Below are 13,802 nucleotides of genomic sequence, written 5' to 3' on the forward strand. Positions count from 1 at the left end.
AATGATGAATCAAAGTAGGTTCATCAAATATACCACTCTGGCGTGGGATACTAATAATAAAGGCAATTGTACATGTGTGGGGACAGGAGGCACTGGAAATCCTCTGTGCTTTCAAGTCCTTTTTTTCTGTAAACCTAAAACTGTTCTAAAAAAAATAAAGTCCTTTTTTAGAAAGACCAAAAATAAGACAAGAAAGATCCACCTTCCACCTTAAGGACTAGAGAAAGAAGAGCAAACTAAACCCAAAGCAAGCAGAAGGAATGAAATAATAAAGATTAGAGCAACCCTGGCTGGTGTGGGTCAGTGGATTGAGTGCCAGCCTGCAAACCAAACGTCATTGATCTTATTCCCAGTCAGGGCACATGACTAGGTTGTGGGCAGGTCCCCAGGTGGGGCCGTGCAACAGATAACCAGCCCATGTTTCTCTTGCACATCGATGTTTTCCTACCCTTTCTCCTTTCCTTCCATCTCTCTAAAAAATTAAAATAAAATCTTTTTAAAAAAAATTGATGAAAACAAAAGTTGGTTCCTTGAAAATTCACAAAATTTTAGCTAGACTGAAAAAGAAAAAAAAAGAGAATACTCAAGTTACATAAATCAGAAATGAAAGAGGGAATATTACTAAGTATTACTACCAATCTTAGAGAAATAAAAGAATTATAAAGAATACTATGAACAGCCCGGGCTGGTGCAGCTCAGAGGACTGAGTATGGGCTGCAAACCAAAGGGTTGCCAGTTTGATTCCCAGTCAGGGCACATGCCTGGGTTGCAGGCCAGGTCCCCAGTGGGAGCCATGTGGGAGGCAATCACACATTGATGTTTCTCTCCATCTCTTTCTCCCTTCCCCTCTCTCTAAATAAATAAATCTTTTAAAAAATAAAAAATAAATAAAGTCATACAAAGTATACTCTCTGACCATAGAATTAAATTAGAAATCAATAACATAAAGATCTCAGGAAAATCCCCCAATATATGGAAATTAAATAACCCAATTCTAAATAACCCATGGGTCAAAGAAGAAATCAAAATGTACATTAGAATATAGTTTTAAAAATAAAAATGAAAAAACAACATGTCCAAATGTGTGACAGAAAATCCATGGTCACTTGAGGATTGTTGATCAGAGAGGGACTATAAAAGGACATGAGAGAAATTTCAGGGGTGATGGGTATATTTACTAACTTGATTTCACTGTATAGTTTAAATATGTACATCAATTACCTCAATGATACTATTAACAGTGTGCATAGTGTTTAACCATTAGTGTCAAAGAAATACACACACTAATCACTGTATATACAGAAATTATCTCTGAAAATGCCTATTAGAAAATGCTGGCCTTCATAAAAGGAAATTAGGGGACTACAAAAAAATGGTAAGAGGGAAACTGACTAATTATAGATACCTATTGGATTGCTTGAATGATTTATGATGAGTGTGCTTTTTTCATAAAAAGTAAAATATCAAAACTTGTTTTAAAATGCCTGTTGACTAGAGAACAAAGGTGAAGAGCCACAACAAATGTTTTCCTCAGTAGAATATGGACCTTGAGCGCAGAAACCAATCTTCCCAGGCCAAACCAACACCTGAGCAAGCGGTTCCCAGCGGCATTCGTGCAGGTCAGTGGAGAGTCAAGGGAGATGAAGGGCAGACACATAATAAAAGCCTCAGAACATCCTAATATATGCCACCTGTTTTAGAAGCAAAATTACTGAATGATTGCTCCCATTTTATAAGAATTTACTATGTCCCATAGACAGTGCTAACTAAACTCTATGAGTATAAACTCACTGGACTCCAGATGAGATAAACATTTTTATTATTATACCCATGTTGCATGAGAAAACCCAGGCACAGAAGAATAAAGTAACTACTCAGGTTCATACAACTCTTAAGCAATGGAGTGGGGACTTGAACCAAAGTCCTTCTGACTCCAAATATTCCATGCTACCATCTTTTGGATTTTTTTTCATGACACCCACAGAATGACATAATCTTAGTAGTGACTGGGCCAAGAATGTGTGTTCAAAGCCTACTAGTAGGTAATGGTGTCTTCTAAAACTCCAACTGCCATCGGACCTGAAGGCGAAGAATGAACTGAGGCTACAAAAAAGGTCCATAAATGAAATCTTCAGGGAGAAAGTGAGAATAAAGTGAGGAGGTAGCAGGTGAGTCAGTGTCATCAAACCAAAATGTTCGAAAACTAAAGCAGTTTTTCCCAAGTAAATGGTTTTCTCCACCTTCCTCTCCCCTTCAGTCTCAACTGCTAGCTAGGGTCCAGGGGAGAAAACCAGGAGGGTTAGCAGTGTCCACGGCAGAAACTGGGTTGGGAAACACTTAACACAGACACTCTAGAGTCTAGAGAAAATCCCAGAAACTCTAACCAAGGCAAAAATGATATAAATGTAGAGAGAGAGAGAGAGAGACCACATTAGTTTAGGTAAATTTAATGATTGTAAAGGCTGTTCATATGGCAACAAAGAGATACATTTCCCATGTGACATAAGGTTGCTTCACCACGTGTGGCTTGTCTTCAAGGCTTCAATTACCTCTCTCGTTACTGACCAGCCATACCTCCCTTCCTGCTGGGAGGGACTGCCCACCTCCACTCTGAAGCCATCACTCCTGGGAGCAATGTGCTGAGGAGTCCCTCAGAGTGGTCCTGCAGAGAACGTGTCCTCTAAGTGTCTGAGAGCTGGCGGAGCTAATCTGAAAGAAAACCAGTCAGGAGAAGGCAAGGTAACCAAGACTGCACCACAGGGATATAATGTAGAGCCTCGGAGAAGAGGCCACCGACAGGGCCCTGAGGGAGAGGACAGGACAGCAGAGACTGCATGGTCCCTGTGTGCACCTGACCCTGAGGGGACAAGATGTCTGATGCAATGGTAATGCATATAATCACGAAAGTCCAAAATCAATCAGTCCCAAACAGCCATTTCTTCCTTTTCTCTTGGAAGATGGCTCCTCCCCAGCACCAACCGTACAGGTTCAGGAGTGAGCTGCCCACCACAGACCCCACACTCCTAACTCCAGTGGTAAACTGTAATCCAGGCAGGACCTGTTGAATCCTTCCTTAGGGTATTTATGGCCAAAATTTGGTGAGAACCATTTTCTTTCCTCTCTAGTTGAGAACTAAAAGCATGTGACCCCAAAGGTACCAGCAGTCTAATTTCTTACTATAAGAACAGGTCACTCCACTAATAAATATTTATTGAGTATGTATTACATTCTAGGAATGGTCCTAGGTGCTAGAGATACTAAGATGAACAAAAGAGATATTTTCTCTGACCTCAAAGGAGCTCTCAGAAACAAAAAAACAGATGATAAATATGTAAAGAAACACACAGCCCTGGCTGGTGTAGCTCAGTGGATTGAGCACAGGCCTGTGAACCAAGCAACTGGGGTTCAATTCCCAGTCAGAACACATGCCTGGGTTGCAGGCCAGTTCCCAGCAGGGGATGCACAAGAAGCAACCACACATTGATATTTCTCTCCCTCTCTCCTTCCCTTCCCCTCTAAAGATAAATAAATAAAACCTTAAAAAAAAAACAAAAAGAAACACACAAGGATGATTTCAGGCAGTGAGAAGAGCTACGAAGATAAAATGGGCTAACGCGGTCGACAGTGACAAGAGCAAGATGGAAGGAAGCTGCCCTGGCACCACCGGAGCCGGAGAAGGTCTCTCGGGGACGTGACATCTGAGAGAGAACCTGACACAGGGCGTCCAGCCCACGGCCTTCAGGCTGCATGTGGCCCAGGATGGCTACGAATACAACTCAACATAAAATTGTAAATTTACTTAAAACCTTTTTTAAATTTTTTATTTTATTTATTTTTAGAGAGAAGGAAGGAAAAGAGAAAGAGAGGGAGAGAAACATCAATGTGTGGTTGCCTCCCACACACACACCCCCCACCAAGGACCTGGCCCACAACCCAGACATGTGCCCTGACTGGGAATCGAACCAGTGACCCTTTGGTTCACAGGCCAGCATTCCATCCACAGAGACACACCAGCCAAGGCTTAAAACCTTTTTTTGCTCATTAGATTTCATTAGTGTTTGTGTATTTAATGTGTGGCTCAAGACAACTCTTCTTCTTCCAGTATGGCCCAGAGACAGCAAAAGGTTGAACATTCCAGTAAGAATGCAGCCGAGCAAAGATCAAGAACCTCCCAAGCTACACGGCATGTACAATGTTCCTGACACCGACCAGGTTTGAGGGACAAAAAGAAGGCTACCATAGCTGGAGGCCAGGAAACAAGAAGAGCGGAGTAAAGGAGAGGTTGCAAAGGCAGCTGGGACAATTCACACAAGGCCTGGACACCTTGCATTTCACGCTGGTTCAAATGAGAAGCCTGTGGAGGGTGTTAAGCAGAGGACTAAGTAAGCCGACTTATAAGGCTCACACTGCCTATAGTAGGACGGACAGGCTAGAGCAGGGCAAGAATGGAAGCAGGGAACATGAAGCCTCTGGAATTCTCATGCATGGCTGGTGGCTGTGTAAAACAGTACAATCACTCCAGCTATTTTTTTAAATCAACTCAATTTTAAAACACAGAAGCAGAAGACCAGTGAAGAGGATATTGCAGTCACCTAGCCAAGAAGTGATGGTGGCTTGGAGATGGAAAAAAATGGTCAAGTTCAAGATATATTCCGTAAGAGCCGAAACAGATGGACTGGATGGGGATATGGAGAGCAAGTATCTAGAATGATTCCTAAGTTTTTGGCTTGTGCAACTGAGTGGTGTCATTTACTGAGGCGGGGACAAACAAAAACTACAGGCAAGTGGGAAGAATTCATTCTATTTTGGCCACATTAAGATGCAGGACAGATAGGAGATAAATGCAAAACTCCTGAGAAGATGGGGAGGGGTGGAAGAAGGCACAAGGAGCAGCACCGACAGAAGATGCAGACGCTTCCTACACAGGCCCATGCAAGCAGTCAGCATGCCTGGGTGGAGATACAAGTGAGCTGGTGGCCATAGTGATGAGACACTGAGGTTTCATCTGACTGTACCTGTTTTCTCTGTAGAACACAAGGCAGACGTCAGCTGAGACTAGTGTCTAGAGAGGTAGATGAAGACTTAACAAGAGAGTGGGAAAGTCAATTTACTAGGAAAACATCACAGAATCAGGACTTCAGAGCCATGCTCACTGCTCATTTGACTTTTGTGGTCATGACTTTGAATTGAGTACAGTCAGTTTACGTGGGCCAGACTGTTACTTTTTCCCCAACACATCTCCTCTTCTTCCTCAAAAACAAGACTCCCAATTTTATTTATTTATTTATTTAGTTATTTATTTATTTATTTATTTATTTATAGAGAGAGGGGAAGGGAAGGAGAGAGGGAGAGAAACATCAATGTGTGGTTGCCTCTCACGTGGCCCTCACTGGGGACCTGGCCTGCAACCCAGGCATGTGCCCTGACTGGGAATCAAAATGGTGACCCTTCGGTTCGTAGCCCACACTCAATCCACTGAGCCACACCAGCCAGGGTGGAAACTCCCATTTTTAACTGGACACATGGCATTCAGAATGAAGACTACATTTCTCAGATTCTTTGAAGCCTGGTGTGCTGTATTACTACGGCAAAAATTGTGTGTGGAACTTCTGCAGTATCCTGAAAGGAGGAGGAGGGCACGCCCTTCTGCCCTTCCCTTTCTTCTTCCTGCTACTGAGAACACGGACAGGTAGCTGGCGGAGCCATCCTGGACCATGAGGCAACCTTGAGAATGGAGGCCACGCACTCGGAGAACAAAAACAGAAGGAGCCTGGACCCGTGGTGATCGTGGAGCCATCACAGTCATCAGACCTGGACTTCCCATATCTAGGTTCTTATGAAAAAGAGAACTCTTTCTTACCTTATTTAAGCTGCTATATTTTGAGTTGTCATTCACCATCATCTGGCCTAATCTATGTAATACAGATGAGCTTTGTGCTTTTCCCCAGCAATGTTTAGCTGATAGGGTGCAGATGCAGAGGAAGCAGGTAATGGCTTCCTCTGTTTTTACCAGAACTGGAGTTTAGCCAAGCTAAGCACCATAGAAGAGAGGGAGACAAGAAAGTGAAATTTATGAGGGAGTGGCCCTGGCACAGCACAAAGACTTGAAGTGAAGGCAATGAGAACAGCAGAGACGGGCAACAAAGAGGACGAGCCGACAGACCCCTGGTGCCACAGCCCCGCCTTCATTCTGATCCTTCCACTAAATCTCACTGGAGGGGCTTATGACATTTGGGAATAAAAGAGAGTACCGAGTAATACAGCACAACTCTCTACCCTTCTTAGCAAATGGAATTTTTCCATTTTAGAAAAGAATGTCATACTAACAGGACAACCCAACCCACCAATCTCATTCCTTTTTTTCAAGTAACCCTTAGCTACAGTGTAAAAGAACTAGGAGGAGGTACAAGAAGGCAACTAAAAATCAAGAAAACAAACATTCAGAAGAGAGAAAAATAATAAGACTGTCAAAAAATAAAAGAACAAGTGGAGAAGCCTATGTCAGATTATTTCTAGATCAATCACATTGCTGCCTCACAGGAATTACTCTACCTAGGAAATTCCTAGGTGACATTCACAACAATCCCCAGTCAGGACAAGGACAGAAAGAAGTGGGATCATAAAGTCACCAACTAGCAAGTTGATTGTATTGTAAGTTTTTGTCAAATGGACAGAACAGAAAAGTTCCAAGTGTTGGTAAAAATTTCCAGACCAATCCAAGAAAGGTAATGTGCTAGGATGGGGGTGGTGAGCCTCCCTCAGCTGCAAGCCAAGGACCATGGCTCCCATGACTCAAGACAGAGGTGACAGTAAGGGCAAGTACAGAAAGCAGAGAAAAGAATAATGCACTAAGAAGCAGGTAAGAGAACAAAACACTCATCAGCACAAACAGAAAAAGAAACACCCTCTCTTTTGCAGATGCTCCAGAGCTTGGGTTGGAGAAGCAGCTGTGCTCCCGCCTACCTCATCAGCATGTGTCCCGCCAGCCTCTAGTTCTGGGGCAAGTGGACACGAGGACCAAAAGGGAAGGAAGACAGCACTAGCAGACCTGTGACAGTGTAAGAAGAAAAGGAGGAAAGAAGAAAGTGAAGGCAGGAGGGAAGAAAGGATGACCATCCCCAGTGAAAGGGGGAAAAGAAGAAAGAGGAAATTCCACAGTCATTTAGTTAGAGCTGCTAGTCCAGGGAAGGGACCCAGGAAACTGGAGCACCTGTAGGTTAGGATTGCCTGGAGCATCCGAGACCTCGAAGGGCGTGCTAATCTGACAGGAAGAACTTTCAGAAAGGATGAATGATACAATGGTTAAAAATGTGGACACAGAACCGGGGCTGCTTCAGTTCCAGTCCCTACTTTACCACTTGCTAGTTGTGTGACCCGGAGTTAGCTACTCAAATTCCTGGTACTTCAGCGAACTATCAACTCACTAAAAAGCACTTCCTGGACTTTCAGCAGCAGGAAACTATATGCTACTATGTACTCCAACCTCACCAAACTCCCCAAAGAACCCTTGCAGGGTAGGAGAGAAGAAAAACAAAGAAGGCATTAGTTAAAAACAGTCTAAAATTTAATTCAAAGTGTCCTTCCAATGTTCAGGTTGAAGAAAGATTTTTATTTTATTAAAGAATTTCTCCAGGAAAATAATTTTGTTCCCTCAAATTAACCAATGCAACACGCCATTTCACAGTGCAAGCCAAAAGCCCAAAAGGACATCTTACCTTCACCAGCACATAGTCCCCAGGCTGAGCTCTGACCCTGAGCCCAGAGTTAGTGGCATCCTCCATCTCTACATCAGGGAATATCACCTTAAGGTTTCCATCATTCCGGCCGCACAGGTCAGTGGCAGAGCGTTTACTGAGCTGCAGGAAGAATAAAAGAGACTTTATGCAACTGTGAGTCATCAGTCCTTGGAAGGCATAAACTATGCTGAGAGCATCCCTTAACCAAGGAATCTCTGTGGAAGACTGTTGACCATTGCTCCACCAACAAGGGCAGTACATGGCACAAAACAGAAATTCAATCAAGTTTCGCTGACTCTACATTAGTGAAATGACTCAATCAATGACTCTGATTATGAAATTCCCTTCAGCAGGAATGGACCTCCAAGAGGCCTGAAACCAAGGACAGATGGGTGATACCCTTGGCAAAGCAACTTTCACCTTCCCCAGCTTCACAGTAATAACTCAGGAATATCTTGGGGTTGTTTGGCCTGGGTTACTTGCCCCTGAAGAATAGGCAGGCTTGAAATCAGAGTCTCCATCACAACATGCAGACAACAAGGTTAGGAGAGTAGTAAAACCAGAATGATAGAATTAACCTCTAGAATATACACAAGTCTTTCTCTTACAGCCATGATGAAGTGACAAGAACCAAATGTATCTTCCAGCCTTAAATAACCAGGAAACTGGACAAAAGGTCTGAAATAACTATTTTCAGACACTGCACAACAGAGACTGTGTGAGACTGTGACCGCCAGGAGAAGGGAGACAAATGAAATGAGTCCTCCAATTACCCCTGTGTGTTGCCAGAAGGCACATGCCAGACGGAGTATGTAAAGCAGGGAGGAAAATCTCAAAGCAGAGCATCATTATTGTCTTTGGATTGAGAGATCGGAGTACAGGGAGCCTGCATAACTAGAAATTATATAACAAGCTCTAGAGAGAAGGGAGATAAGCAGAAAAAGAGCTATAAAAATGTATAAAGGGATCCTTTGGGTCTTTGCTAAATATTACTACTACATGCTTCTCTGGAGAGGGAAACTCCGTGAAGTCAGGCAAAAAAAGTATCTGGGAGCTGTCCCTGATCAGTTCCCAGAGCTAACTGCTCACACGGGGCTAGGAATCACTTGATCTACCACCAAATAGTCCTCATTGATTCCTTGGGATATGCAGTACTGAATCCTGATGAGCCACAAAGTAGTAATGAGGCTAAACTATCCCTACAATAAAAAACTTTTCTACTTCTGGTCAAGATGGCACCATAGATAAACACAGCTTGCCTCCTAGCACAACCACATCAAGATCACAACTAAACTATAGAACAACCATCATTCAGAACCATCAGACACTGAGCTCAACAGAAGAATTAAAGAACTACAGAATTAAAGAACAAACTACACTGTGACTATTAGGAGAGGCAGAAACACAGGATGGGCTGGTCCCACACCCACATGTGGTGGATAAAAATTAGGAGGAATATCTCAGGAGCGATGGGTCCCAGGCCCACAACAAGCCCTCCAGCCTAGGATTCCAGTGCCAGGAAGATAAGTCTCTATAACTTCCAGCTATAAAAACCAGTAGGGACTAGGGCTTTGAAAGACAGAAAATGCTAAATCCCTGAAGTTCTTAATGGGGCCACACACAGACTTACTCAGACTCACTCACTCTGAGCTCCAGCACAGGGGCAGCAGATTGAAAGGCACCAGAAGTATACAGGGAGGAACTGAATTGTCCAGCATCAGGGTGAGAGCTGGGGGGCAGCTTTCTCCCAGACAAAAGTGTTGGCAGAGGCCACTGTTCCTTTTTTGAGCCCTCCCTCTACAGAGCCACAGGGCTAGCAAGCGGGCTACATATTGGAGACTCCACCAACCTGGCTCACCCTGTTTGCTCTACCCTGGTGATTCCCTGAGGCCCTGCCCATTCATCCTGTGAGACAACCCAAGCTGTTTCTAGTGGCTTTTCTGTACGAAAGGCTTTGTCTTGGCCCATACTTCAAACTTTCCTAAATGCTCGCAAACAAGAAACATCTGGCTTCAGCAAGCTCCATATTTCTCACTAAGTCACCCCAGACCCTGCAATAGTAGAAGACAGCCTTGGTTCACAGCTTAGCCTCATCTGGGCATCTCCAAGCCCAGCACAAGTAGCAGACATCTACAGACCAAATTATAACTTATGCTCAGTGACCCAGAACAGAACACAGGCAATAGCTGACCCTGAACATGTCAAGAGCAATCCAGGCTCAACTATAATAGAAGAGTGTATACAACCCACAGAGTAGGTGCACCTCAAGTACCCTGCTGGGCAACAGGGGAGGCTGTGCCACTGGGCCATACAGGACACCTACTACATTAGGCCACTATACCAAGCTCGGGAGATGTAGCAGCTCTACCTAGTACATAGAAACAGACACAGGGAGCCCACCAAAATGAGAGGACAAAGTAACATGGCCCAAATGAAAGAACAGAACAAAACTCCAGAAAAAGAACTAAACATAATGGAGACAAGGAAGCTACTAGATGCACAGTTCTAAACACTGGTGATAAGGATGCTCAATAAACTTAGGAGAAGAGCAGATGAACACAAAAAGAACTTCAACAGCTTTAAAAAGGACAAAGAACCCCCCCCCCCCAAAAAGGAGCAGGATACACTAACTGAAATGAAGAACAATTTACAGGGAATCAACAGCAGATAGGATAAAGCTGAGAATCAAATCAGTGGTTTGAAATATAAAGAAGCAAAAACAACCAATCAGAACAGCAAGAATTAAAAATAATACAAAAAAAATGAAGATAGTGTAAGGAGCCTCTCGGACAAGTTCAAGCATACCAACATTTGCATTACAGGGATGCCAGAAGAAGAGAAAGAGCAAGAAATTGGAAACCTATTTGAAAAAATAATGAAAGAAAATTTCCCTAACTAGGTGAAGGAAATAGACATACAAGTTCAGGAAGCACAGAGAGTCCTAAACAAGATGAACTCAAAGAGAACCACAGCAAGACACATCATAATAAAAACGCCAAAGTTAAAGACAAAGAGATAATCTTAAAAGCAGCAAGAGAAAAAGAGTTAGTTACCTACAAGGGAGTCACCATAAGACTGTCAGATTTCTCAAAAAAAAAAATTGCAGGCCAGAAAAGAATGGCAAGAAATACTCAAACTGATGAAAAGCAAGGACCTACAACCAAGATTACTCTACCCAGCAAAACTATCATTTATAATTGAAAGACAGATAAAAAGCTTCCCAGACAAAAAAAAAAAAACAAACTAAAAAAGTACATCACCACCAAACCACCATTATATGAAATGTTAAAGGGTGTTCTTTGAGAAGAATAAAATCAAAAATATGAACAACGGGCCCTGGCTGGTATAGCTCAGTGGATTGAGCTCGGGCCTGCGAACCAGAGGATTGCAGTTTGATTCCCAGTCAGGGCACATGTCTGGGTTGCAGGCCAGTTCCCAGCAGGGGACACATGAGAGGCAACCATACATTGATATTTCTCTCCCTCTCTCCTTCATTTCCCCTCTAAAAATAAATAAATAAAGTCTTTTTAAAAATATGAACAACAAAATGGTAATAAATACATATCTATCAACAACTGAATCTAAAAAACAAACAAACAAAAGAGTAACAGAATCACAGATATAGAAAACATCTTGATGGCCTGCTGGTGTGGCTCAGTGGATTGAGTGCCGACCTGTGAACCAAAGGGTTGCCAGTTTGATTCCCAGTCAGGGTACATACCTGGGTTGCAGGCCAGGTCCCCAGACTGGGGCACACGAGAGGCAACTGAACATTGATGTTTCTCTCTCTCTCTCTCTCTCTCTCCCTCCCTTACTCTATCTTTAAAAATAAATAAGTAAAATCTTTTTAAAAAAAAAGAAAACATTTTGATGGCTGCCAGATGGGAGGGGTTTGGGGACTTGGACAAAACAGATAAAAGGATTAAGAAGTACAAATCAGTACTTACAGAATAGTCATGGGGATATAAAGTACAGCATTAAGAAACAGAATAGCCAAAGAACATGTATGCATGACCCATAGACATGGGCAACAGGGTGGGGATTGCTTGAGGGAGTGGGGGTGGGGAGCTGGGTGGAAGAGGGCAAAGGGAGAAAAATTGGGACAATTGCAATAGCATAATCAATAAAATATAATTTATAGAAAAGAAAGAATTATCCATTATCCATTGAATTGCTTACATAACTTTTGTCCAAAGTCAGTCATAAATTATACACTTTGAAATGATTAAAATGGTGAATTTTATATTATATGAACTTTATTGTAATAAAATAATCCCTCTTTTTTTAAAAAAAGCTTTTCTAACAAACCTTAAAAACAAGACGAGCCGTGGCTGGTGTGGCTTGGTGGACTGATCACAGGCCTGTGAACCAAAGGGTTACGGTTCAATTCCCAGTCAGGGGACATGCCTGGGTTACAGGCCAGGTCACCAGTAGGAGGTGCTCAAGAGGCAACCACGCAAGCCTTGAAAGGATCAAACTGAGCTGTATCATCACTGCCTATCAAAACAAAGCAAAATACAGACACTCAAAAATGAACACTGCAATATCCAACATCTGATCAAAAATCACTAAAAATGCCCTGGTTGGTGTAGTTCAGTGGATTGAGCACGGGCCCATGAAGCAAAGGGTCACTGGTTTGATTCCCAGGCAGGGCACATGACTAGGTTGTGGGTTCAGTCTCCGGTTGGGACATGTATAAGAAACAACCCATCTATGTCACACTGATATTCCTCTCCTCCTCTCTCCCTCGCTTCCCTTCTCTCTAAAATCAATGAGCTTGTCCTTGGGTGGAGCTCCAGAATGATGGAGCAAACTTTTCTCTAATGCTTTCACTACTTAGTACAAAAATTTCCTTCAGGAATGAATGGAGAAATCAAGACATTCTAAGATAAAGGAAAACAAAAGGAATCTGCTGCCAGAGTGGTTAGAGGAGTCCTCCAATTAGGAGTTCCCTAAACAGAAAGGAAAGAATAAAAGAAGGAATCCTGGATCATCAGGAAGGGAACATAAAGACAATGACATGATTACACAGAAAATCCCAAGAAAACTACCAAAAAAACTCCTGGACCTAGTAAGTGAATTCAGCAAGGTCAAAGGATATAAGATAAACACACAAAACTAGATTTTTTCTATATGCTAGCAATGAACACATGGAGACTTGATATTAAAAACAATAGTAATTATAATAGCTTAAAAAAAAACCACCCTGAAATGTTTAAGTATAAATCTAACAAAACATGTACAAAATCTGTACACTGAAAACCACAAAAACCAATAAAAGGAATCAAAGATCTAAATAAAGGGAGACATATTGTGACCCCAAAAAACAAATAAAATATATGCATATACATATGGTCTCACCCCCTCCACCAGCACCAGCTGGGTACAACCCACAGAGGTCTTGTTGGCTTTTGTTGCTTCTTCTCGGAAGACAGTGATAAGTTCCTGCAAACGCCTTAATTTGACCTCTTCCAGGACATCATCCTTCAGCCTGTGATATGCCCGTGTCTTCTATAAAAAAGAAAAAGCAAGAGAGAGAAAGACAGAGGTCACCAAAGACCTCTGAACCCATCCATCTTGAGGCACTGCAGGGGACCATGTCCTTTCCACCTGCAAGTTACAGGCATATGCACTGGAAACCCAAGCCACACCCCTAGGGTCCTCTCGTTCTGAGAGCCTTCTTAGAGAAAAAGGTAGCTATGCAGTGAAGTCACCATTTTTGCAAAGGCTAAATTCTATATTTAGCACATGACAATCATAGGCTCAAAATTGTTCTTGATATTTTTATAGAATGTCCTAAGGATAAAGGTTACATTTGTACATATACTAAGTAACACAGGTACCAGGTTACTCAGCCATGAGGTGCTAAGCAGCCTAAATGTTTACCAATAGGTCACTAGTAAAACAAATGATCATTTATTTACACAACAGAATAACAAATAGCTGTTAAAAAGAATGATAGCTTTATATATACTGATACGACTGGTCTCCAAGATACACCCTGGACAGAAATAAGGTATAAATGAAGCCATATAATAACTTTGGTATAGAAAAATACATATAAAT

The 13,802-nt window shown here is 42.4% G+C and overlaps 1 protein-coding gene across 1 annotated transcript in view; it reads right to left on the reverse strand.

The window, feature by feature from the left end:
• Positions 1-2,431: 2,431 nt before the first annotated feature.
• Positions 2,432-13,802, reverse strand: part of CDK5RAP1 (CDK5 regulatory subunit associated protein 1) — a 33,748-nt gene continuing 22,377 nt past the window's right edge. Inside the window, exons 12-14 of the mRNA XM_053671238.1 lie at positions 13,098-13,247; positions 7,716-7,856; positions 2,432-2,709 (exon numbers count right to left, since the gene is read on the reverse strand). Of these exons, the coding sequence (XP_053527213.1) occupies positions 2,620-2,709; positions 7,716-7,856; positions 13,098-13,247 (381 nt within the window). The 3' untranslated portion in view covers positions 2,432-2,619. The remainder of the gene's footprint in view (positions 2,710-7,715; positions 7,857-13,097; positions 13,248-13,802) is intronic.

This window comes from Artibeus jamaicensis, unplaced genomic scaffold, assembly GCF_021234435.1.
Source record: "Artibeus jamaicensis isolate MK-2021 breed Jamaican fruit bat unplaced genomic scaffold, CSHL_Jam_final contig_685, whole genome shotgun sequence".
Lineage (NCBI taxonomy): Eukaryota > Metazoa > Chordata > Mammalia > Chiroptera > Phyllostomidae > Artibeus > Artibeus jamaicensis.